The following is a 27,736-nucleotide window of genomic DNA, read 5'->3' as shown; positions in this document are numbered from 1 at the left end:
GCTCTTCCTGACAAAATGACAGCTTTCGCTGTCCATACTCTACACCTACTGCCCAACCTTGGGGCAAAGATGTAACAAAACAAGAAACCCAGTAACAGGCTGGTCTTTCCAAGTTTTGGCTTCTCTCCACAGTCTGCCAGTTATATTTACTCTTCAGATTCCTCGGGTAACTGTTTTTTCCTACCAAAATAGTTTGTAGTTGCTATCAGCATAAGATTGGTCTGTAACGGCATCACACTGCCATACTGGAAGTGAAACTTGAATGGGTATGATTTTGACATGGGTAAAAGGGAACTCCAGAAGGGACCTTTCACAGGGTCACTGGCAATGGTGCCTTCTGGTTAGATTCATTGATACTGTCTTTGCCCAGAATTTGGGTTTATGGATGCAGTAATAAGTTATCCAAATGTATTTTTTTTTAGTTTATTAACTTATGATTGCTAAAGCTGTGAATCTGACTGTGTGGGAATACAGTGCCTCATATCAAAGCTGTCACCTTTCTTATTAATCTCCATTGAGTATTCCTTTGTTTTTATTTTATTTTTTTGTTGACAAATAATAATTGTATGCATTTATGGCTATAGTGTGATCTTTTAATACATGTATACACTGTGCAATGATTAAATCAGGCTAATTAGTTACACCTCAAATATTTATCATTTATTTGTGGCGAGAACATTTAAAACCCTCTCTTGCCTATTTTGAAATATCCAATACATTATTATTAACTATAGTCAGCATGCTGTGCAATAGAGCACCAGAACCTATTCTTCCTCTCGAACTGAAACTTTGTACCCATTGTCTTCTCTTTCTCCATCTTCACCTTTGGTAACCAACCATTCCACTCTCTGTTTTGAGTTTGGCTTTTTTAGACTCCACATATAAGTGAGATCATACAGTAATTGTCTCTCTCTGCCTGGCTTATTTCATTGAACATAATGCCTTTTAGGCATTTATGTTGCCACAAATTATAGAACTTCCTAGGGTTTTTTGTTTGTTTGTTTTTTAAGGCTGAATAATATTCCATTGTATGTATATACCACATTTTTTTCATCCATTCATCCATTGATGATACTTAAGTTGTTTCTATATACTTGGCTATTGTGAATGATGCTGCAGTGAACATGGGAGTGCAGACATCTCTTCAACATACAGATTTTAATTTCTTTGGGTATATACCCAGTAGTGAGATTGCTGGATCATACGGTAAGTCTATTTTTAGTTTCTTGAGGAACCACCATCGTGTTTTCCAAAATGGCTGTATTACTTAAGTTGAAATACCACCAACAGTGTATAAGGGTTTCCTTTGCTCCACATCCTTGCTGACACTTACCTTTCATCTTTTTGATAATAACCAATCTAAAAGGTGTGAGGTAATAATACCTCATTATGATTTTAATTTGCATTTCTCTTATGACTAGAGATTCATATATCTCTTGGCCATTTGTATGTCTTCTTTTGAGAAATGTCTATTAGGTCCTTTGCCCATTCTTTTTATTTATTTATTTATTTATTTATTATTTTTAATATTTTGAGACAGGGTCTTGCTTTGTCCAGGTTGGAGTGCAGAGCCAGGATCATAGCTCACTGCAGCCTCAAACTCTTGGGCTCAAGCAATCCTCCTGCCTCAGCCTCTCAAGTAGCTGGGATTATAGGTACTTGCCACTGTGCCTGGCTAATTTTTTCCTTATTTTTTGTAGAGATAAAGGCTTGCTATGTTCCCCAGGCTGATCTCAAACTCCTGACCTCAAGTAATCTTCCTGCCTCAGCCTCCCAAAGTGCTGGGATTACACCTGTGAGCAACTATGCCCAGCTTCCTTCTTAAATATGGTTATTTATTTTCTTGTTATTGAGTCGATTGAGTTCTTAGTATATTTTGGATGCTAGTACCTTATCTCATGGATGGTATGTGTATATTTTCTCCCAATCTGTGGGTTATCGCTTCATTCTGTTGTTTCTTTTGCTGTGCAGAAGCTTTTTAGTTTGATGCAGTCTCATTTATCTATTTTTGCTTTTATTGCCTGTACTTTTGGGATCACATTCAAGAAATCACTGCCCAAACCAGTGTCAAGGGGCTTTTCCCCCATGTTTTCTTTTAGTAGTTTTATAGTTTCAAGTCTTATGTGTAAGTCTTTAATCCATTTTGAGTTGCTTCTTATATACGGGGTGAGATAAAGGTCCATTTTCATTCTTCCGTATGTGGCTATACAGTTTTCTCAGCACCAATTATTGTAGAGACTGTCTGTTCTCCATTGTATGTTCTTGGCACCTTTGCTGAAAATTAATTGACCTAAAATATGTGAATTTATTTTTGGGCTCTCTATACTATTTATTGGTCGATGTGTCAGTTTTTATACCAGTACCATGCTGTTTTGATTACTATAGCATTTTAACATATTTTGAAATCCTGTGGAGTGGTGCCTCCAACTTTGTTTTTTTGGGTCAAGATTGCTTTGGCTATTCAAAGTCTTTTGTGGTTCTATGTGAATTTTAGAAATTTTTTGTATTTTTGTGAAGGATGACATTGGAATTTTGATAGGGATGGCATTGAATCTATAGATCACTTTGGGTAGTATGGATATTTCGGCAATATTTATTTCAATCCATGAACATGGGACATCGTTCCATTTATTTGTGTTATTAGTTTCTTTAACCAATGTTTTATGGTTTTTAGCATACAGATATTTCACATTTTTGGTTAGATTTATTCCTAAGTATTTTTTTGATGCTCTTATAAGTGGGGTTGTTTTCTTAATTTCTTTTTTTAATAGTTCATTGCCGATGTATAGAAATACTACTGATTTTTATAAGTTGATCTTGTATTCTGCAACTTTACTGAATTTGTATATCAGTTCTGACAGTTTTTGGTGGCGTCTTTAGGATTTTCTATGTATAAGGTCATGTCATCAACAAACACAGGGAATTTCACTTCATCTTTTCCTATTTGGATACCTTTTACAGACAGTCCTGAACTTACGGTGGTTCTCCTTAGGAATTTTTGACTTTACAGTGTTGCAGAAGCAATATGCATTCAGTAGAAACTATACTTCAAATACCTGTACAACCATTCTGTTTTTCACTTTCAGTATAGTATTCAGTAAATTACATGAGATATTCAACACTTTGTTTTTTTTTTTTTTTTTTTGAGACAGAGTCTCACTCTGTTGCCCAGGCTAGAGTGAGTGCCGTGGCGTTAGCCTAGCTCACAGCAACCTCAAACTCCTGAGCTCAAGCGATCCTCCTGTCTCGGCCTCCCGAGTAGCTGGGACTACAGGCATGTGCCACCATGCCCGGCTAATTTTTTCTATATATATTTTTAGCTGTCCATATAATTTCTTTCTATTTTTAGTAGAGATGGGGTCTCGCTCTTGCTCAGGCTGGTCTCGAACTCCTGAGCTCAAACGATCCGCCCACCTCGGCCTCCCAGAGTGCTAGGATTACAGGCGTGAGCCACCGCGCCCGGCCAACACTTTGTTATAAAGTAAGCTTTGTGTTAGACGGCTTCGCCCATGTAAGTGTTCTGAGCACATACAAGGTAGGCTAGGCTAGGCTAGGCTAAGCTATGATGTTTGGTAGGTTAGGTGCATGAAATGTCTTTTCATCTTATAGTATTTTTAATTTATGACGGGTTTATTGGGACATAACCCAATCACTAGTCAAGGAACAATTTCTGCTGTTGTCTGATAGCTTTAGCTAGGCCTTTTAGTATTGTGTTGAATAGAAGTGGTGAGAGTGGGCGTTCTTGTCTTGTTCCTGATCTTGGATGAAAAGCTTTCAGCTTTTCACCACTGAGTATGATATTAGCTGTGGGCTTGTCATATGTGTCTTTAATTGTGTGAGGAATGTTGCTTCTATACCTAATTTATTGAGAGCTTTTATCATGAAAGGATGTTGAATTTATTAAATGCTTTTTCTACATCTATTGAGGTGATCATATGGTTTTTACCTTTCATTCTGTTAATATGGTGAATTACATTTATTGATACATGTATATTGAACCAAGCTTGCATCCTGGGGATAAATCCCACTTGATCATGGTGAATGATTCTTTTAATGTACTGTTGAACACGGCTTTGCAAGTATTTTGTTGAGGATGAGTATTTCTTTGTATCAGAAGATCTTTTGCATCAGTAGCATGTGTGTTCTAGTGGTCATCATAGTAGCAAGCATTTATTGTGTGTTTCAATTACCATGCAAAGTGCTTTATAGAAATCATTTCATTGGTGTCCTTAATAAACTCCAGAGGAAGTGGAATAATCCTGTTTTTAGGGATGAGGAAATAAGCAGAAGGGTTGAGTAAGTTCCATGAAATCACACAACACAGGCTTCCCCTCTTCCTACCAGTGGGTAAGAGTAAGGATTAGAGGCCAGGCACAATGGCTCGTAATCCTAGCACTCTGGGAGGCCGAGATGGGAGGATTGTTCAAGCTCAGGAGTTTGAGACTAGCCTGAGCAAAAGTGAGACCCTGTATACTAAAAATAGAAAAATTAGCCTGACGTCCTGGCACACACTTGTAGTCCCAGCCACTCAGGAGGCTGAGGCAAGAGGATGGCTTGAGCCCAGAAGTTTGAGGTTGCTATGAGCTAGGCTGACACTACGGCACTCTACCCGGGGTGACAGAGTGAGACTGTCTCAAGGGGAAAAAAAAGAGTAAGAATTAGTGAACCAGTAGTCAGAACTGAAATGACTGAGTTGAGTTAGGGAACCATTAGATTTGCAGCTTTCCAAAGTAATCCTCTGTGTTAATTTAGATAAAGCTAAGTTGGCTGGCACCAAAATTGAGGCATAGACAGAGTTGTTTTTGTAGCTCTTCCACTTCTATTTCTGAACCCCTTTTCCATTTTCACCTCATTGCCAATGTGTACCCAGCACCTAAGTGCTGGATTTTAGCTTGAAGTGGTAGCTGTGGTCTTGTCTTTTTTTTTTTTTTAATTTCAATCAGGATTCCTGTTCTCTAACCCTAGGTTGATTAGGTCATCCGATGAAAGAAATGCTGAGGGATTAAGTGATAGATTAATCTCAGAAATGTGTCTCAGTGAAATTGCTCTTTTGCCCATCTAGTAGGATCTTTTGAAAATGCATGTTCAATTAAGATCTATGTGGGACAAATATATTTTTGCCAGAGAAGAAATATATATGGAACTAGCATCATAGCCACAAATTATTGATGTTGCCCCTTCTTTAACTTTTATCATTGAAGTTGAACTTTTGAGGGCTTACCAAAGCAATAAAAACTATCTCTTGAGAGAGAGAGGTGAGTTGTCACAATGTATATATTCAAAATTCTAAATGCAGAAAACCTATATTGTTTTTGACACCCTGTTAACTCTATAAACAATGCATATGAAAATGTATTTAGGATATTGTTCAGTTCTAATATAGGAAGAAAAATAAAACTATAACTGACTGACAAGCACAGAAAGACAGGTATCACATGTTCTCACTTATATATGAGAACTATAAAAGTAGATCTCATGAAGATAGAGAGTAGATTGGTGGTTACCAGAGGCTAGGAAGAGTGAGTAGGGGGGGAGGGGGAATGAAGAGAGGTTGATTAGTGGGTACAGATATGCACTTAGAAAAAATAAGACCTGGTGTTTGATAGATCAGTAAGGTGATGGTAATTAACACTAATTGATTATGCATTTCAAAATAGCTAGAAGAAAATAATTTGAATGTTTTTAGCATAAAGAAAAGATAGATATTTAAGGTGAGGGGTCTCCTAATTACCCTGATTTAATTATATGAATATATGTAATTATCACATGTACCCCCAAAATATGTACACCTAATATGTATCAATAAAAAAATAAATGTCAATTAAAAAAATCTAGGCCAGGCGCGGTGGCTCACGCCTGTAATCCTAGCACTCTGGGAGGCTGAGGTGGGTGGATCATTTGAGCTCAGGAGTTTGAGACCAGCCTGAGCAAGAGCGAGACCCTGTCTCTACTAAAAAAATAGAAAGAAATTATATGGACATCTAAAAATATATATAGAAAAAATTAGCCGGGCATGGTGGCACATGCCTGTAGTCCCAGCTACTCAGGAGGCTGAGGCAGGAGGATCGCTTGAGCCCAGGAGTTTGAGGTTGCTGTGAGGCTGATGCCACTGCACTCTAGCCTGGGCAACAGAGTGAGACTCTGTCTCAAAAAAAAGAAAAAATCTATAACTGGGTTAAACTAGAGAGATTTATTTCTCTCTCAGGTAAAAATCCAAGCTGATAGGTGGATTAAAGGGATCAACAGCTGTGTTTACAAGGTCATTCAGATGTCCAGGTTCCTCCTAATCTTGTTTTTCCAGTATTTTCCTAGGGTATTACCTGCATCTTTATGGTTAAGCAAGATCACCACCACTATATCTGCCTTCTAGCCTGCAATAAGAGGGAAAGATCAAGTGGTGGGCAAACAAGTTCTTTCAAAGATGTGACCCAGAAGTTTCACACATTACTCTTCCTCATATCCCATTGTCCACACCTTAGTCACATGGCCACATCTAGCTGCAGTTGAATCTGGAAAGGTAGCCTGTAGCTCAGCAGCCATTGAGTAGATAACTGTAGAGTTCTGTTACTAAAAGGGAAAAAAGAAAAGTGGGTATTATGGGACTATAAACAGTTTCCACTACAGAAATTTATCTATAATTTTTGTCAAGTGCAGTCAATTAAAAGAGTTGCTGGGGAGTAGTCATACCAATGGACTTTGTGATATCAGGTCAATAGCATACTAAAATACAGTAGAAGAGATTTCAATAACAAGTTCGTTTTCAGAAACAGAGCACAAAACTGGATGTTGGAGAATTTGATGAAATCCCTTCAAACTGCATTAAAGTTGCTGGATATATAAGCTAATAATTATTTATTTTGTTCTTGTATTTTAGGCCTCAACTCCATATAGCATAGATTCAGATTCTTTGGGAATGGAGTGTATTATTTCGGGAAGTGCCTCTCCAACTCTGGCAATCAACACTGTGACTAACAAAGTAATTTTATTTTTTTAAACATTTTGAAATGTCATTGAGTAATACATTTAATTTGCCTTTATAGTAACAATAGAGTTCTATATGATCAAGTTTAAAGATGATGTAAATTTGACTACTTTATACATGGCAGCTTGAAAGCTGAATCCAGAGTGTTTTGAGGTATGCACAAATTAGAAGAAAATATTTCTTGGGGGAAATTGGAACATGCTTATTTATAAGCTCTGTACTAATTTAAATTCTTGACTCTGTCAGTTCCCATTGATAGAATTTCTGAGCTAACATTTTATGCAATCAGTTTGTTTTAAAGTTTTTGATTAGTCCTCCAAATATGTGGTTGAAAAAAGATTATCAGTTTCTGGGGAGTCAACAGACCAGTAAAATAAATAATTTGGTCAGCATTGTGGGGTTGATTGGAATGGTGGTCTACCTATTTTCATGATATTCAAGTCTAGGAACATACCCAGAAACAGTACATGATAGTCTGCTGCATTTTTTTTTTTTTTTTGATGTTCGAGTCAAACCTTTGTGACAAGTCAGTAGATACCTAGTGTGATACAGATGTCTCTTCATTACAAGGTAATTTCTTAATCTTTCATCATAAAACCTTAAAAAGGCTCTGGGAGGTTCACGAATTCAGTTTTGTGCCCCTGTTTCCTCCTGTACTATACTGTGAGAACTTCAAAGCCAAATATCCTTCATATTCATGCTCAGATTCAATCTTGTTCCCATTTTCTGCCTCTGGCTTTCAAAACCCTTTTTTCCTCTCTCCTTCTCTCAGGCTTTCACTCTCTCACTTCTCATGCACACACACAAGTACAAGCACATGCACCATTGCACTAATATAGTACTCACAGGATCCTTTTATTTGTAGAAAGGTAATGGATAAACATAAGACAGATTTTAATCAGAGTGACATAATCAGATTTCCAGTTTAGAAAGGAAACTGGCAGCTGAGGTTTAGAGTAATGATTTTTCCCACATAGCAAGCTGTGGAATGATTACATCACGGTCACTTAGAGAGGGAAGGAGTGTGTGTGTGTGTGTGTGTGTGTGTGTTTGTGTGTGTGTTTGGCGGTGGTGGTGGTTTTCGCAGGATTCCATTGCAGTCCTACCAAAATGAGTTACTCTATCCTGTGAATAGGGCCCAGAAATCTGTACTTTTAAAAGTTATTTCTAAAGGTGCCCAACTAGATAATAATTTCTGGTGAAGTAGAAGGGTGAGAATCAGAAATATCTAATACTACTCTTTGCAGTAGTCTAAGAGATGCTGGGGGCCTAAACATGGACAATTGTGGTTATTAGGAAACAGTTAGGAAACAGTAATGCTGGGACTTTATGAACAAATAATGTGGATGTCAAAGGAGCTGGAGTTTAGCTAGTATTAGACTAACCCTTCCACCTATTTGTATAAAACACTGGATACCTCACCCCCAGTAAAAACGAAGGGGGAGGTATTGAAGACTAAGATAATCAGAAGTTCAGGAGCCAAAATCCCAGAAAAACGGGAAACACATTGAGATAAGCTCTATAAATTTTCCTTTGGTACATTTCCCAATTACCAGTGCATGTCATAGGGGCTAAATAGAGCACAGTAGCTTAGAACAGTCAGTGATCTAGGGAGACAAAAACTGGAGTTTGGGGCTACCAAACAGCCAGGACTTGAAGAGCCAAGATCCTGAGGAATCTCAGAAGTGAGTTCAGCTTTTTATAAGGAATATCCACGTAAGGCATTTGCTAACACCTGACGGTTTATGCTGGGGCTGAGATATAAACAAACAAACTAAGTAGATTTTTCACTAGCCAGAATTCAGCAGTCTTACAGAATGGGGGAGACAAATATTATAGTTCATGGTCTTCAAAGGAGGACAGAGCCATGGCTTTCAGGTTGATACCTGAGAAGGATTTTGTTCTGTGAGTAAGAGCAAACCAAAATAGATCAGCCTCAACTGTTATTAGAGTGTGGTATTCTAATATTATTCTTGCCAGAAGAAAACTTTGGAGAAAGATAACGTCATCCAGAGCTTCTGTAATTTTCCAGGAATAAGGTGTAGCATTCAGTCAGCAGTTCCCATGCATGCCAAGAAATGGTACAAAATAATTAAATATTAAGGAGGAGGAGAATATAAGCAGAATATTGATTGTAAAATAACTATGATTAGTATGTTCAAGAAAATAGATGAGTTATAATTTACAAGAGTATAGGAATCTATATGGAAGAATTAAGAGGAAACTGTACAACTAAAAAAATGTAATAACAAATTAAGAATTCAATAGATGAGTTTAACAGCAGAATAGACATATCAGCAGAGAGATTTAATGAACTAGAAGATAGGTTAATAGAAAATAAGCAGATTGAAGCACAGAAGAAAAAAAGGATGCTTAAGAGAAAATTGGGACATATAGGAAAGGTCTAACAAAGTTATTCGTGTGCCAGAGGAGAGGAAAAAGGGAATAGAGACAAAGCAGTGTTTTAATTTTCAAAAATTTATGAAAGATAACATAACACAGATTTAAGAAGTTCTGAGAACCCCAGAAAGCATTAATAAAAAGAAAACGACATCGGGGAAATAAAAATCTAACTGCTAAAAAAACAAAGACAAAGAAAAAACTTAAAATCAGAGGAAAAAACCAGGCAACTTCAAAGGAACAGCAATGATGAAAACCAGACATCAGAATGAAATTTTTATAGTGCTGAAAGGAAGTACCTGCCAATCTATAGATAAAGAAAATTTCTGTAGAAAACAAAGATTAAGAAAGTGTATTTTTACCAAAACAAAATCTGAGAGAATACCAGCATTACAAAATTAAAAGGAATTAGTTTTCAGATAGAAGGAAAATTGTCCCATACAGGAAAGAATGGAGAACTCCAGAAGAGTATGTATGTCAGTATATCTAAATGTATATTGAGTTTGTATATTGAGTTTTTAAAGCAATAATAACAGTGTCATTATATAATACAGTGCCTTATAGTCTAAAATACATGTGCAAGTAAAATACATGACAGCATTAGTGCAAGGCAGAAGAAAATAAATGAAGTTCACTTCTTTGCATTCTGTGGAAATGGTAAAAATACTACATTAAGAATGGGCATGCTGAAATATCTGGTGCAGTGGTTCTTAATACTTCAGTGTACATTGTTGTCTGGAGGACTTGTTAAAACCCAGATGGCTGGGCCCCACTCTGAGAATTTGTGATTCAATAGGTCTGGATTAGGTTCTGAAAATTTATATTTCTAAGAGGTTCTCAGATGCTGCTCATGTTATTGATCAAAGTTCCACACCTATGAACCACTGCTCTAGATTACTAAAAGAATATATAAGTAGTCTGGAAAAATAATAAATCCTTGGTTTATCAAAAGTAGGCAAAAGGGAGAAAGAAAGGAACTAAGAAAAGATGGGAGCAGAGGAAAACAAAATAGTATTTAAAGTAATTACATTAGGAATTACATTGAATGTAAATATACTGAATATTCAACTTAAAAATAAAGATTATCAGATATGTTTTATTATGTTAAAAAGAGCGGTTTTTTTTTTTTTTTTTTTTTTTTTTTTGAGACAGAGTCTCACTCTGTTGCCTAGGCTAGAGTGAGTGCCATGGCGTCAGCCTAGCTCACAGCAACCTCAAACTCCTGAGCTCAAGGGATCCTCCTGCCTCAGCCTCCCGAGTAGCTGGGACTACAGGCATGCACCACCATGCCCGGCTAATTTTTTCTATATATATTTTTAGCTGTCCATATAATTTCTTTCTATTTTTAGTAGAGATGGGGTCTCGCTCTTGCTCAGGCTAGTCTCGAACTCCTGAGCTCAAACGATCCTCCCACCTTGGCCTCCCAGAGTGCTAGGATTACAGGCGTGAGCCACTGCGCCCGGCCTAAAAAGAGCGTTTTGATAAGAAGCAAACTAAATTTGTATATGCCTAATAACATAGCCTCAAAAGCTGACAGAACTGAAAAAAGAAATGGATAAATCCTCAATGTGGTGCTAGATTTTTAACCCGTCTCACTCTAACTCATAGAACAAGCAGACCAAATCAATACAACAAACAAAAAAATCCCATTAGAGAAGATCTGAATTAGAAAATTTGACACAATTGACATATATAGAATGCACCCAATAGTTGCAGAATATGTATTTTTAAGTACACATGGAATATTTATCAAATTAATCATACAATACTGATCTATGCTGGATCATAAAGGAAGTCTCAACAAGTTTCAGAAGACTGACATCATACAGAGTACATTTTCCAACACAGTGGAGCTAAGGTAAAAATAATAGTGAAAAGATAATCAGAAAATTCCCTCAAAATTTTCAAGTTAAGCAGTATAGATCTAAATAACCCATGGAGCAAAGAAGAATCATGATAGAAATTAGAAAATACTTTGAATTGATGAAAAAGTAAGTGTAACATATCAAAACCTGTGTAATGCAGTTAAACTGGTAGCCTTAATTACATGTACTAGGCTAGAACAAAGGTTGGATATTAATGATTTAAGCATCTAGAAAAAAGAGCGCAAAACAAATTTAAAGATGGAGGAGGAAGAAGGTAATAAAAATGAGAGAAGTCCATGAAATAGAAAGCACATATTCGATAGCAAAAGTCAACAAATGAGAAGCTGATTGTTTGTAAAGATTAATAAAGTCGATAAGGGACTTCTGCTTCCAGCTGTAGTAGAATAACTGGGTCTGGATTTACTCTGCTACTCGAAACAACTGAAAAAATGGACAAAATAAAACAATAGTTTTCAAGAAGTTGGACCTCAAGGAACTAAGGACAGTGATCCCTGAGAAATGGTGAACACAGATGAGCCCTACAATTTAGCTTTTAAGCAAAAAGTAGAATGTTGGAAAACTTATATCCGCCTAAGTGAGTCTGATAGCTTCTTAGTCTTTAAAAGGATTTTTCTAGTGAGATTGGTGGTAATAGTAACAAGTGTACTTTTTAATGGAGCAGAGGATGAAAAATTTGTTGATATGGTCTAAGATTCTACATTGCAACTAATTAAAGAGTTGCCACTTGTCATGTTTTGGTGTATTATCAAAGAAGACAGTTATCTGAAAAGTCTATTAAATATTCCTCCCTTTACCAAGTTTTCTTTATACCTCCACCCAAATAACGTATTGCAACAGATTGAATTCAGAAGTAGATGTGAGAATCTAGCTGTTTTCTATTAAGTTGGACATTGAGATTTATAAAAATGTAAAACTACTGCTATTCTCATTTTACGTATTGTGGGAAATTTTTTTAATGTTAACAAGTAATTGTTATTTTAAAATGAATAAATTTAAAAATTTTTGAGTTTCAATTTCTCATAGACCAATTATTGATATATAAACATAAACAAAAGCTCCTTGGCTCCTTAATTTTTAAGACAGAAAAGGAATCTGAGACCAAAGTTTGATAACTGCTATTCTATCCTTTGATCTGTGTGATTACATGTGTATGCCCATTTTGTAATAAATAAAATAATTTGTGCACTTTAACATACTTAATAAAAAGTTCATCCTTCCTCCAAATAAAACAAGGAGGAGTTGTCTAAGATAATGGAGAGTAGTTCTGGCTTGAGAGGTAGGTAACTGACAATGGACAGGAGAGAATGAGCAGCCACGTAAATGACCATGGAATGCTTATAATTTGTTGATGGTATTTTATATAATGTCTTTTTAATTATTCTTAGGAGTCCATAAGGTTGATTTTTATGAAATTTACACTGGAAGTATTTACGAGAAAAATCTTGGCCAGAGTTTTCTTTATTCATTCTTGTTTTCTCTTACACTCTTTCCCCTATGTATTTCCTAGACACTTATTTGTTCCTAGCTGATGTCAGTGTGGAACAGTTTAGTTTTGTCTGAAGTATAGAGGCATATATGCCTAGTTTTTGATGTATTCGGCCTCTTGACAAATGTTAGTAAGCATTGAGCATGATCCTTATTTCAGCACAGACGGATGATGAATTGGTTACTAAATTCAGCAAATACATATTAACTATATACTGAACAGATAGCACTATGTTGTTTGTGCTTGCTTATTGAGAACTCAAGGAGGTAACAGTCTAGTGGTAGACCATAAAGCCAAATGCATTAATTGTTATGATGAAAGTAGGAGCATACAAAGACAGTGGATAGTAGCATCTGAACAGAACCTTGAAGGATGGTTTTTCTGTTTTAAAAATACATTTTGTTTAAGTTTCTAATTAAAAATTGTGATGGTTATAGACAAACTTAAGCACTATAAAAATATACACTATCAAATGTAAAAGTCTCCAGGAGTCCCTAGCCCCTGCCAAATAACCATTGTTAATAGTTTGGCATACAGTCCACATCTAATGCACATATTAGCATATTACTTTTTAAAATTAGGTCATATATATGACTTTGTGAATGTGTTGGGCAATTAAGTCTCAAATTTTCAGTGTTGATGCCTGTGATTTTTTTGAAAACTAGTTTTTGATGCCTAAGATTTTGACAGAGCAGTTTTGCTTACAGCTTGATCAAAAATAAATTATGCATTATAGAAATATTTAATAGTGAAAATCTACTGTAATCCTCTTTTATTAAATGTTTATGGACTACTTATACCTGATAGTAAATTGAATTTATGTACCTCTGGACAGATATGTCCTTTAGTTTGAGAGTTTTGAGAAAATTATTTCATGGTGAACATGGAGTTAGTGATGAGGAGCACAGTATTAGGGTAAGCACCAAAGGAAAGATCACTGACATTATGTCTTACTGTCATATGCATGCTCAGTTGTATTTTTGTAGGGTTGCTTAAAAGTACTCTTTATAGTAAGACCTACTTACTCAGTTGTTGCTTTTCTTTTCATTCTAGGTAACATTGTACAACACTGATCAGGATGGTAGTGATAGCCCACGCAGTAGCCTTAACAACAGTCTCTCAGACCAGAGTTTGGCATCTGTTAACTTGAACAGTGTTGGAAGTGTGCATAGTTATACTCCGGTAAGTCTTGGTAAAATTGGTATCTTTGTTGAGTATTCGTTTAGTGCTTAAAACTCAACTAAGTATAATAGGAATGCAAATAAAAAATGAAGATGCATATTTCTCACTAATCAGTTCATTAACTTAGTAAGTAGATCAGGCTTAAGCAGAGCAGATTTTACCTTGATAGTGTTATAATTTGGTACATTCATTTTACTAAATTACATGTTTTGGTCTACTTTATTCTGTTCTGTGTCCAAGTGAAAAGCAATTGGGGCTGGGTGTGGTGGATCATGCCCATAATCACAGCACTTTGGGAGGCTGAAGCAGGAAGATTGTTTGAGACCAGCCTGGGCAACATAGTGAAACCCCATCTCTACAAAAAAAAAAAAAAAAAAGCCCGGTGTGCTGGTGCATGCTTGTAGTCCTAGCTATTCAGGAGGGCTGAGGTGGGAGGATCACTTGAGCCTGGGAGTTGGCGGTTACGATGAGCTATGGTTGTGCCATTGCATTCTAGTCTGGGTGACGGAGTGAGACTCTGGCTCCAAAAAAAAAAAAAAAAAAAGTATATGGGAAGATATGCATAAGTTATATGCAAATACTATGCCATTTTATATAAGGGACTTGAGCATCTGTGCATTTTGGTATCCTGGATGGGGGAATCTTTGTAACTAATCCCCTGTGGATACTGAGGGACGACTGTATCTAGACACATTATGGCAAATTTTAAAATTTCAGAAGTTAATCATCCATATAAATACTTTGGCAGAAGAAATAAGTTATATATAAAGAAACACAAATCAGACTTAATACTAAATGCCAGAAGATAATGGAGCACTTTATGCAGAGTTTTGAGGGAATAGATTTGAGATAGCAAATGTTATGCCCAGCCAAAGTTTTATTTGTGAAGACAAGAGAAAGACATTCTTTAATATGCAGAGGTTACAGAGTATCCTGCCCTGTTTTCATGTGTCCTTTCCCCCAGAAATTACTTAACTGATTAAGAGGTGAATCAAATTAAAGACTCAGTAATGATAAAGTCATGGTATAAAAAGACTAGTTGGAGTGTTGAAGCAAACTAAACAGAGATTTAATGATTTTTAAGTTGCTTTTTAAAATAATTTAAATGTTAGAAATCTTGACCAAAAGAAGTTAAAGAACAGAGTACAATATCACAAAATATAATAAAAGGGAAAATTAAAGAAGCACTTAAAGAACTAGGTGACAGTAAGTACGAACATGTTCATTATGCCAATAAATGTAAGCTTAAACTCCCTTGTTTAAAGCTTGGGCCGGGCATAGTGTCTTGTGCTTGTAATCCTGGCACTTTGCGGAGGCTGAGGTAGGCGGATTGCTTGAGGCCTGGAGTTCAAGACTAGCCTGAGCAAGAGTGAGACCCTGTCTCTACAAAAAATAGAAAAATTAGCAGGATGTGATGGCACATGCCTGTAGTCCCAGCTACTTGGGAGGCTGAGGCAGGGGGATCACTTGAGCCCAGGCATTCGAGACTGCGATGAGCTCTGATGGCACCACTGCATTCCAGCAAGGATGACAGAGGAAGACCCTGTCTCAAATAAATAGATAGATAGGTAAGATAAGATAGATAGACATTGTAGACTGCTATTTTCATATAATAACAAGATGTCAAGCGGTCAAGCAGTCCTTAAGCAACAGTGCAGTGGCAGCTGCTGGTTGAGTTTGTCACATATTCATAGATAGAGCCTGTAGGGCCACAGTGAACCCATGTGGATTGACATAGTTTTATTACTTATGCAGACTGTATAAGCCGAGCAGCATGGGGTTAGCTTCCTGCATCCCACGCATGGCAATACCAAGACAGAGGACCAGATGACAGACTACATGAGTAATGGGTTACTTTGTAATGAAAGAATAAATTCCATACTGCAGCTAAGCAGTTTTATAACCTGCAGCTGTACCCTAAGGAATAAGGCAGAAAGTTCCATGCCTCACTTAGCCAGGGAGGTAGATGAGAAACTGTTTCTTAGCAACCTCCGGCAAGATAGAAAGGCGTATAAGAAACTACCCCATGGCCACTATCTGCAAGATAGGGAAGGCACATGAGAATTTGCTCCTTATAAAACAACTTGCCATCCCATGTTTCAGGGGAATCACGGGATGTTCCACCAAGGCTTAGGTCATCCTGCCATGGAGCTTTGCCTATATGGCCTTTGTGGTGACATAGAATGTTACTAGGGTGCCAACAGTGGAGCCATTCCCCTATGTAAAATTCATATTTTTTCATGTTATTGTATACTCCTTATGAGCATCATTTTGAATGGCTACAAACATTTCTAGTGAGTGTTCATGGCTTAATTTTTCAAAACATTAAGCAAATGGTAATTTACCACCCTTTCATGTAATTGTTAAGAAATTCAGCTGATCATTTTTTATTTATTGTATTTCTGGTTGTGTTGCCTTGAAAGATAATTTTTATTTTTAAGATGTTTTTGGTGCTTTTTTCCCCCCTTGCATAGCTTGAAGCCCTGATCTGTTTTGTCTTCCTCAGAATCTCCTTTGTTTTTTACCTCTTCATTTCTCATTTCTCTTCAATTCATTTAAAAAAAATTTCCATAAAAATGATGAGTTAGGCTTATTTAAGCTCCTTGTTGCTTTGCACAGTGCCACACATCTGATTCATGGTACTCACATTATTTGAGTTTATATACTTAAAGATTAATTGAATAAATGAAAGAAATTCTAGTAGCTTCATAGTATAGTGGAGTTTGAGATGAAATTGCTTCTATAGAAATCAAGATGAAGTTTCTGCAGAAACTCTGAGGATTCCAAACCTAATTCATCGCTTATTTGTATAATTGTCATTTAACTTCTTTGAACTATTTCCCCTCTTCTGTGAAATGTGGAGGTTAGATTAGTATTTCTGTAGTTCTTTAAGATCCAAGTTAAAAATTTTGCTGTCTGTCCTTTCTTTATGTGTAGCCAACTTACCAGAGGATGGGAAAGCCTAAAACAGAAAAATTATTTCCTTTGGCTTCCAATGTTGGCACTAATGTTTTCAGTTATATATTTTATGTAATAAACAAATTATAATATATAGCCACTGAATTAGTTGTGTTTTCTTTTAATGTTAGGTGACAAACCATCCAGAACCAGTCTCTCAATCATTAACTCCTCAGCAGCAGCCACAGTACAACCTTCCAGAACGAGACAAGCAACTTCTTTTCTCAGAATATAATTTTGAAGATCTTAGTGCCTCATTTCGGAGCCTTTATAAATCAGTTTTTGAGCAGTCACTTAGTCAACAAGGTGAGTTTTTTTATAGCTTTTCTATAACATAGATTTTTATTGAAAAAAGGTTTTAAAATTACTTTTACACACTGTTACACACTTTTATACACTGTTATACTTTTTTAATCTTATTATCATCATGCTGTTACCATCATAATTAGAATTGGATGATTATATTATGCCCCATGCCTTTACTACATTGTGTATATATTCATATCATAGTTCAGAAATAGAAGATAAATTTCATCTTGCATACCTATTCTACTTGGTTATTAGTGGTGTCCTGGAGCATTGTGTTGGAGAATTTTGACACTGCATCTATGCTATGTGGGAAAGACTGCCATGATTAATTAGCCATGTTTGGCATGTGAAATATTTGAGTAGCAAATGTTGCACTACAAGAATAGATGTACCTTGCATTTATTCTGACTGTTATTAGCAAAGATAATAGCTACTGGAATGTGGTAGCACCAAATTTGTGATTGTGTGTGTGGCACTTACACGTGGACACGTAAACTAGTGGTAAGCTCTGGGTCATTGTTTTACACACATGCTTAAATCAGACTTTAATACTAAAAGTGGTATTAGTTGAGATGCAGTATTGCATCTCAGCCAAATGCTACATTGTTACTATAATGTGTTCATGTCCCATTAGCTGCTGCTTTAATTTTAATCAGAGTCCTGTGATAAGATCAAAATGTCACATTATGTTTTCCCCACAGAACACTGGTCAGAAATTGTGGGGAATTCTCTTGAAGCATTCCGTAGTTAGTTATTTGGCAGATTAAGTATTTATACCCCATATTTTATTCCTTTCCTGCTGCTATAACAAAACGCCTGAGAATGGGTAATTTATAAACAACAGAAATTTATTTTTCACAGTTCTGGAGGTTGGGAAGTCCAAGATCAACGAGCTGGTAGATTTGGTGTCTGGCAAGGGCCCGTTCCTCATAGATGATGCCTTCAAGCTGTGTTCTCATATGGAGCCGAACACTGCGTCCTCACATGGCAGAAGAGATGGCAGGGCAAAAGGGACTAGCTAGTTCCCTTGAGCCCTTAATCCCTAATGACCTCCTAAAGGGCTTACCTCTTAATACCATCACCTTGTGGTTTAATTTCCAACATACGAATTTTGGAGGGATGCATACATTCAAACCATAGCACCCCAACTCAAAGAGTTTACCTGCTCACAGCAATGAGCAAAATAGACAAAAATTCCTGTCCTTACACAGTTTGCATTTAATACTTGTCAGCTCTGAAAGTTAATAGTGTATACTAATGTTATTTATATTGATGAATATTGATAATATGTACATGAAGTGGCTTTTTCTGGTTAGTTTGGAAGTTTAAAGTAAGATTCATATATTTTCTCAAATTTTGTCTTAAATTTTCTATCTACAAAAGTATGAAAGGAACTAATAGAAGACTTGGCTAAGGAAGTACAACCTTGATGATCATAATAGAAAAATACTGGCTTTAAATAACAATGGTGACAATTTTTGAAGCCCATGAGTCAGTTTCATCACACTACCACAAAAAATAGCATTGGTAGGAATTCTGTGTTCTAGCCTAGGTTCTACCATAAAGTCAACTGAGTTAACTTCACCTCTCTGGACCTCAGTGTCCCCATTTGTACAATAAAGATGATTAGAATAGATCAGTAGTTTTTCAAATTGTTCTCTTCAGAGCCCTTGGGTTTTATAAAGGTATTTTATTTTATGTTATGTTATTTATCTTTTTTAAGAGACGGGTATCTCTCTGTTGCCCAGGCTGGAGTACAGTGGCATCATCATAGCTCATTGCAGCCTCCAACTCCTGGGCTGTCCTCCTGCCTGAGCCTCCCAAGTAGCTAGGTCTATAGGCACACACCACCACACCTGGCTAATTTTAAAATTTTTTATACAGATGGGGGTCTCACCATGTTGCCTAGGCTGGTCTCGAGCACTTGGCCTCAAGCAATCCTCCTGCCTTGACTTCCCAAAGTGCTGGGATTGCAGGTGTGAGCCAGTATGTCTGGCAATTTTATTTTATTTAAAAATAATTTGATATTAAAAATGTTGGTACAAATCATATATTGTTTCCCTCTTAAAATGCTAGGTTTTGGGCCGGGGTGCAGTGGCTCAGGCCTGTAATCCCAACACTTTGGGAGGCCAAGGTGGATGGATCACTTGAGGCCAGGAGTTCAAGACCAGCCTGGGCAACATGGCAAGACCCCATCTCTACAAAAAATAACAAAACCCAGCCAGTTATGATAGTGCATGCAGGTAATCCCAGCTACTCTGGAGGCTGAGGCAGGTGGATTGCTTGAGGCTGAGAGTTGGAGGTTACAGTAAGGTGTGATCATACCACTGCACTCCAGTCTGGGCAGTGGAGTGAGACCTTGTCTCGCCAAAAAACAAAACAAAACAAACAAACAAAACCACAAAAACTAGAATTTTATTGGAAATAGATAATGCGATTACTGCTTTCTTTCATCTTACTGTAATTACCCTATAGATTCCCTATAAATGACAGTTTTCCAGGGCCAAGGCAAGAACTGTTACTAATTCTTCTACCTGTAAAAACTTAAGGTTATCCTACAGTGTACTCAAATACATTTTTACTATTAATGACAAATACGAGAATAATTTTATCTTTTTTGCAAAGTTTGTTTTATTGACTGGCACTGTCTTGTGGGGTTTTCTTTTTCATTTAATAAAATTTTTTAACATTAGGCACTTCTGGCCTAATCACTGTCATAGCGTCTAACATTTACTGAGCTCATCCTGCATTTTACACTTGCATTATGGCATTTAATCCTCACAATGACTCTGTGAAGTAAGTGCTGTTATCCAGCCCATTTATACTTGAGGTAATTGTAGCTTAGTGTGTAAGTGGCAGTGCAGAGACTATAATCTCCTACTTGCTGATACTATAAAGTTTGCACTTTTAACCCCTAAACTGTATATGCATTAAGAATGTTCCATAAGAGTAATACAAAAGAATAGTGGAGATGGATGCCTTGTTTTGCTTAGTCTTAAGGATCCTAGCCACTTTGGCCTTAAAGTTTTTGGAGTAGTCAATGATAAGAGATCAGAAATAACTGGGCTTTATTTCTCCCCTCTTCTTCTGTCAAAGCCTTGGTCTTCATTGCCTATAGAGAACCATCCTGAGTGTGACCCAACACCTTTTTCACTTTTTTCCTACCGTTTACTTATCTTTCAGTACTCAATTCAGTTGTTGTCTGTTTAAGGAAGGCTTCTTTATATCTCGATCCCCTTCTAGCTGAACAGGCAAGGAACAAAGTTTCCATAATCTTCTGTATACTTTGCTTTAGTACTTATATTTTTGGACATAATCTTGTTAAATGTCTGTCTCCTCCACTGGACCATGTGCTATTTGAGAGCAGGGGATAATGTTTCTGACTCTCCTCAGGAACCTCAGAGCCCAGTGTATAGTGGATGTTCCATAAACACTTGTTAAACTGAACCATGTTGCTTCTTGACAACATATGCTTTTGCTCTGTAAATAATTTTGCAAATGTTTGCCATAAAATACAACTGAAATCTGACCATAAATGATCTTACTCTCTCTGGCTGTTTTTAGGTTTGATGAACATCCCTTCTGAATCTTCCCAGCAGTCCCACACTTCGTGTTCCTATCAGCACTCTCCTAGCAGTACAGTGAGCTCTCACCCACACAGCAACCAAAGCAACCTGTCCAACAGTCATGGCAGTGGCCTCAACACCACAGGCAGTAATTCGGTTGCACAAGTCTCACTATCCCACCCCCAGATGCACACACAGCCGTCTCCACATCCACCCCATCGACCGCATGGTTTACCACAGCATCCACAGCGTCCCCAGCACCCAGCACCGCACCCACAGCAACACAGCCAGCTCCAGTCTCCTCACCCCCAGCACCCCTCTCCACATCAACACATACAGCACCATCCGAACCATCAGCATCAGACGTTAACACATCAGGCACCCCCACCCCCACAACAGGTATCCTGTAATTCTGGTAAGTTTTTGTCTCCTCCTGGCCTGTGTTTGGCTAACTATGAATTAGGGTCTTGGGGCTCATGTAATATTTACTACCAAAACCTATTTTCTGTCTCCTTTTGTGCTTCCTTGCTCTAATCCTATAGTTGTAATTCATTTTTAATCCACAGAGTGACCTGGAGATTTTCTTGATGAAAATTTATTGTGGCAACATAGGCAAACTCAGCAACCCTTGCAGGTTTTGGTTTTAACTCGCTTTGTGCTTCTGCCCTTTGGAAGTGTTTTTGTGAGCATTTTAAAGGAGAGTGGAGTACACCGTCTGTCTGCATTCTCTTGTGATGCAGTGTGGTATAGGAGAAAGAGCATAGTTTTATGTTGGAAAAGACCTATATTTGAATCCTCATTATGGCTCTTACGATCTTGGGCAAATTATTTAACTTCTTTTAGCCTGTTATTTTCTCATCTGTATAAATGGAACTAAAATACTGTGGTATACAGTGTTAGGATCATATTGAGAATACAAATATGAAATGCCTAGACTAGTGCTTTGTATTTAAGTATTCATGAATATTCCCTATCTTTTTTCCTTTGCTTATTCCTGCCAAGTATTTCATCTCAGAATGATAGATTGCAAAGGAAGAAAATGTTCTTCATATCCTGCTAAAAAAAAAAAAAAAAATCTGTTGCTCTTAAGATAGATCTTGATGGTTTCCGGTGAGGTGCTTAACTGACATTGCTTGCAGGCCAGTCTTTGCACTATGGAACTCTAAGTTGGTGCCATGGACTTTAAAACTACAAAATGAATGGGGCTCCTTAGAGTGGTACAAAATACAAGTCCTTCCCTCGGCTTGCCTGGCTGTCCACTTACCAACCATGTCACTGATGAAACTTTTATCCTGGAGGGAAGATTTCTAAATACTAAACAGTGCTAGTTGTTATTCACCAATTAAAAATTGATGGTTGTTTCAGGCACTTAGACTGTTGTCAAGGAAACGAGCTTTAGATAGTGCATACTGTCTCTTATATTGTGACTTTAAAAGTTTTATAAACTTAAATTTTTCTGGAGCTGTTTCGTTATTTATTAAATGGAAAACATAATGTAAGTTTGGGGGAGAATTAAATGAGATAACATATAAAAATGCATAGATGTGTACCTGGAATTTAGTAAGTTTTTGATAAGGGTTAATGTCATACCCCCCCTCTTTCTCATAATTACTCATGAAGTTATTTGAATTAAAATTTTAAATTAAAGCTGTCTTTATAGTATTTTTTTCATACTGTTTGTGTTGTTTTACCAGAACAACAAAATTTAATGCATATCTTGAAAATAAACAGATATTTAAATTTTTTGTTTAACAATTGATTTTATTTTCTTGGTTACAATTTCTAAGTAGGTTCTAGAATTAAACTGAAAATTATATATAGTTCCTGCCTTGATGGAATATTTCCTAAACATTTTGAAATGATTTTTAGAGGTATGCCTAGGTAAAAGTTACATAATAATAGAGTTTAAATTCTTTTAGTATTAATTCAGTCACTGCTGCCTCCCTTTAAATGGCAATATGTTCTTCAGAAATTTAAGCCTATTAATATGATTTTGGGAATTGACTTATTAACAGGGTGTCAGTATAAGTCTGTGATGCTCTGGTCATACCTTTCTTTTCCTTAAGTCTAATGATTTCCAGGGGAGAAAGAAGTATATTTAGAGCTGAAAATAATCCATGATGTGCCCTTATTGGTCTGTTTCACAAATGGTAGCTTTCCAGAGAAGGAAAATAGACTTCTACCTTGGGAAGTTAGGAATAATCATTGTGGTTATAATAATAATTCATCTTTGTGAATTATACACTTATTTATTGACACTAAGCAGGTTGTCTTTAACTGGGAAAAATGGAGGGAACAGGGAAGGAATGGAAGGAATAGAAGTTTGAGTGCCTGTTATATACTAGGCAATTTAGATATTTTATCTCATTATCCTCCCAAATCAAGTATAAATTATCACATTTTATAGATAGGAAAAGTACAGCTCAAAGAACTTGAGCAATTTGCTCAAGATCACTCTAATAAGTGGTAGAACTGAGATTTATATCCTGACTTTGAAGCTTGTAACACCAGTTATTCTAAAAGGACTAAAATTAGCAGACACTAACTGAGTAGGTAGGATTTATTCACCTACTCTCTGCAGTTTGCTTTATTTTTGTTGGCCAAGTAAGCATTTATTAACGGAGCCTCCTTACACTCCTACCTGCCCCCAACAACAACAAAAAATTAGTTGTGACGAGAGTGCCCTAGTTCCTTGGCATAATTCCATGTACTACCCTGGGCCTTTGACTACCTGAGTTGTGTTTACCTCAGGAGATCTAGATTCTAATACTGCTTTGACTATTTTGTTACCTAAAATATGATTAAGGTGACCTTAGTCATATAATTTGAACCTTAGTTTCCTTATCTATGAAGTTCTTCCTGTACTAGAGGATCTGAGTCTGGTAGACTTGCATGTTTGTGGCTTGTTTGGGGCATTGGTTTGACATCCATCCCCCTACCCCCAACAAATTTCTTCCTAAATTGTGAGTTGGTTGAGGGCAGGGTCATTTTGTCTCTAGTTAAGTTTTTATTTAAAAAACCTACAATTGGCAGACTTTTATAAATCAAGTAGCCAGTAGTTGATACAGCTGAGAGTTATCTGCGATGTAGCAAAAACCCCTTTTTTTACTTTTTACCTTCATCCATCCAGGGGTGATCCTACAAACAGCAACTTGGCAGCATTTGCTGAATAGAGGATTTTCTTCCTCCATTCAGCGCTGTCTCATTGAGGGCAACTCTTGCCCTGTGGCCCCTGACTGGTGACCACTTTGCTTATATACAGACTGTGGAAATCTTAAATTCTGATGATGATGTCACATCAGATGATACCATTCCTGACTAGAAATTCCCTGACCCGGATTCATCAATATTTCTTACAGATGTCTCAGCCCTCTTCTTCACTACTTTGGCAGGAGGTCTGTGTTAAATTTCTCTCTTCTAAGGTTGCCTTCTAAGGGGCATCCTTGTAAGGAGCATCTTATTATATGATCTAATTTACATCCCTTAATTTAGTGCATTAAATTATACTGTGCATTGCTTCTAAATGTGAACTTGTCTCTATAATTTATGAAGAGCATGTCTTTTAAGGTCATAAGACAGGAAAATGAACTTTGTATAGGGGGAAATATACTGATTTGCATGACTTTTCCTGCCTGCTCATTTATTTGTACTATACAAATGTAAATAGCAGTATCAGTTTGACATTATTAGGTGATGTGGCAATTTGCAAGCTGCTAGACAAGAGGTTATAGAAGACCTGGACTCAAGGCTTAGGTTCATCAGGGTGACCTTGCTAAGTTATACCACCTCTCTGGGTTCAGTTTCTTTTATTTGTAATATGGAGAGAAATAATACCCTTCTGCCTGTCTCAGAGAAGATTGCCCCAACACATGATATACTTGGTACTACTTCCCCTGTAAGGCTGGACAAGGATCAGCCAATGTCAGGAATCAGGCCAGCTCATTGTCTTCCCTTAACATACATTTCACCCTTTCATGAGCCAAGAATTAAAGTACTGTCACTGTTATTTTTACAGGTGTTTCAAATGATTGGTATGCAACACTTGATATGCTAAAAGAAAGTTGTCGAATTGCCAGCAGTGTTAATTGGTCAGATGTAGACCTTTCACAGTTTCAAGGTGAGTATTGGTTCCTTTTGACATATAACCAGATACACAATGATCCTCTTTTCTCTGGTAGATAAGTTTCTTTGTAGAAATAAACATATCGTTACGTAGTTTCTTTTGGAGTTGGTAGGATGCTTAGAAACATAGTTTGCGGAGTAATGCTGTAGGTAGCTCTAGAGCTCAGGTGAGACTTCTTGTAGGAGGAGGCTGCGCTGCTTGTGGAAGCCTAGATGGAGGTGCCCACATTGACCCTGCATGGTGGTTGGCATTTTCTCCTGAGCCCCTTGGTTGGCATCTTTCTCCCCGATCCGGGGATGAGGGCTGGTTTAGGAAAGTAGCTAGAAATGTTTGAGGTGGCCTCCCCTAAACTAAATCCAAGTATTTGTCTACTATTATTTCTCTCTCTGGGCCTCAGTAACAACCACCACCACCACTCACCACTCCACACCCGTGTTCCGTGGCCCTTTCGACTTTCTGCTTTGGTGCAGAGTTGGGGCAGTGGTTATGGGTTGGGGGGGCCAGAGGAGTGATTAAACTCTTGTGGTTTCAGAGTCAGAGGGCTTTACCTTTAACTGGCTGTGAGGCCTCCCAGTTTGAAAATTGATCTTTTGTTAAACATGCTTCCCTACTAGGATGGAATTAAGATGGTGCTTTTACCCTCTGGGCTGGCCTGGGCTGCCAGGGCAGGGTGCCACAGCCTCCAGCAATTCTTTGCATCTTTTCTGCCCTCTGTTCTGAGTCCCCAAATCTCTGTACCCATCTCCTTCCCAATCTGCCCCTCTGTCACCACCCTCTTGACCTGTGGGGGTTGAGTGAGTAGTAGGTGCTAAGTCCTGAGCCTGCTTTCTCTACAGGTCACCCTGTCCCACTCTACCCTGCTGCACCTCTGCCTCCTAAAAACAAACAAACAACTGCCCCCCCTCAAACCCCCAACACTTTGTAAAACTCCTAATAAAGAGTTTTGGCCAGTTGACATCGCAGAGGGTCACAGACAAGAGTTCTGAAAGAAATTTGGCCACATTTAAAAGAATTAAGCTTTGAATAATTTTAAAACATCATTCTTCATTGCATGGGCAAAATCACTACTGTAATTCAGAATGAGCCAGTGAAAATTGTGAGGGCTGAAAAAAATTACATCTTGCTATTTTCCTTGCAGTATTCGCAGAATTATACTAACTATGTTTCTAATGCTTTCCTCATAGGTCTGATGGAGAGTATGAGACAGGCAGATCTCAAGAACTGGTCTTTAGATCAGGTTCAGTTTGCTGATCTCTGTTCTTCTCTTAATCAGTTCTTTACACAAACTGGCCTTATTCACTCACAGAGTAATGTTCAGCAAAATGTTTGTCATGGTGCCATGCATCCAACCAAACCTTCCCAACACATTGGAACAGGTATATGCTTAGTTATCATCTTGATTTTCTCTTTTCTCTTTCATATGAAATTTAGTAACTGTCTGAGGCAACTTGATATGTCAGTTATGGTGACAGTGATCCATTTACATCTTATTTATTTGTAAGAAATGAATGAAAGCAAATAATTTATGGTGTCACTTAGAAAAATTGACATAGACTGTTTTTCTGTTGTGATTTATATGATTGTTTTATTATTTACAACCAACTTCCCTTTGTGATCTTTAACCTTTTATTAAGTTACCAAACAACAATTTAATGTCTTAAAGATATTTATGTTTTTATAAGGACATAGGAAGTTATATCAGCTTAAATTTGTAGATTTGAAACGGAAATCAAAATGTATTGTCTGTCTTCTAAGAATGCTAAACAAAATTCAACAAAGTTCAAAGTTTACTTGAAGAGTAGACATATGGTAAATAGTCTCACTGATATTTTATGTAGACCCAAAATATTTGCTGTGTATTTTTTATCTCACTTTCTTTCTCTACTCTTTACCCTTGTAGCCATGTCTTCTACTCTGATTGCAGTGCCCGCATTTTTCTGTAGGAATTTCATATCCAAGTTATTTCTCTCTTCATTTTAATTCCTTGCCTTCTCTTATCTCCAAGTGTACTACTTTACTGTGTGTCTCTTCTCTATCCTGAGTGGCTTCCTTTAACCATTATCCTATCTTACTTCATATCTTTTGTCCACCTGCATTCTCAAGATCATCAGTCTGGCTGTGAATCTCTTTTCGTGAAATCTTAATTTCAATTTTGTGACCTAAACCTAAGAAAGCTCTGTTGTGTACCTTTTGTTTGGTCTTGGAACTTGGTAGTTTGGTCATGGAAAAAGCACTGTCCATCTGCTGTTGTCCCTGTCAGAGTGGCCAAGTACCCCTTCTAGATTCTCTATGGACTGAGAGCCTGAGTTATTTTCTTAAAGCTCTTTGTTCCTAGACGTCTATGGTCATTTGACCTTGATTATTTGGTTCTGGTGTTCTGTGATTCTGTTAATTTTTCTGTCCTCTTTCCTTTATATTGCCAGGGCCCTCCTTCTCTCAAGGGTTCCCACAACTGCCTTCTCAGGGTACTCTAGTCACAGCCTATCAAAGGTAGAAGAACTATAGTTTTTCTTTAGTGTTTATTCAACTCTTCCAACTTTCACTGTTCCCTTTCATCCTTTCCTTCTGACTTAAAGGCACTTGAGCCAGGCCTGGCCTGCCAAGCCACGCCTCTGACAACACAATTCTGTTGCTCCATGTGTCCATCACCTCATGCCCACTGATGTCTGTTTACAGATATTCAGATTATTTCTTACATGTCCACCCTGCTGCTGCTTGTTTTAAGTTCCTTTTTCTGTCATTCTTTTTTTCTCTTTCTTACATCCTTATACATTAAATCCATTCAGATATCTCACTTCCCTCATCTCTACACCCCAGTAATTCTTTGCCACATTTTCTTAGAAA

General features: G+C 37.2%; 1 protein-coding gene across 5 annotated transcripts in view; it reads left to right on the top strand.

Moving 5' to 3' along the window:
* Nucleotides 1–27,736, top strand: part of FOXJ3 (forkhead box J3) — a 124,404-nt gene that overhangs the window by 88,070 nt on the left and 8,598 nt on the right. For 4 of the 5 annotated variants that reach the window (XM_069479801.1, XM_069479803.1, XM_069479799.1 and 1 more), the window contains 6 exons: nt 6,875–6,976; nt 13,808–13,936; nt 17,026–17,200; nt 20,768–21,184; nt 24,785–24,886; nt 26,077–26,268. In XM_069479801.1, the coding sequence (XP_069335902.1) occupies nt 6,875–6,976; nt 13,808–13,936; nt 17,026–17,200; nt 20,768–21,184; nt 24,785–24,886; nt 26,077–26,268 (1,117 nt within the window). The remainder of the gene's footprint in view (nt 1–6,874; nt 6,977–13,807; nt 13,937–17,025; nt 17,201–20,767; nt 21,185–24,784; nt 24,887–26,076; nt 26,269–27,736) is intronic. The other variant, XM_069479802.1, reaches the window with a different exon arrangement.

This window comes from Eulemur rufifrons, chromosome 8 (assembly GCF_041146395.1).
Source record: "Eulemur rufifrons isolate Redbay chromosome 8, OSU_ERuf_1, whole genome shotgun sequence".
Lineage (NCBI taxonomy): Eukaryota > Metazoa > Chordata > Mammalia > Primates > Lemuridae > Eulemur > Eulemur rufifrons.
The sequence above is the reverse complement of the archived record's forward strand: the minus strand, read 5'-3'. Positions and strand labels throughout refer to the sequence as shown.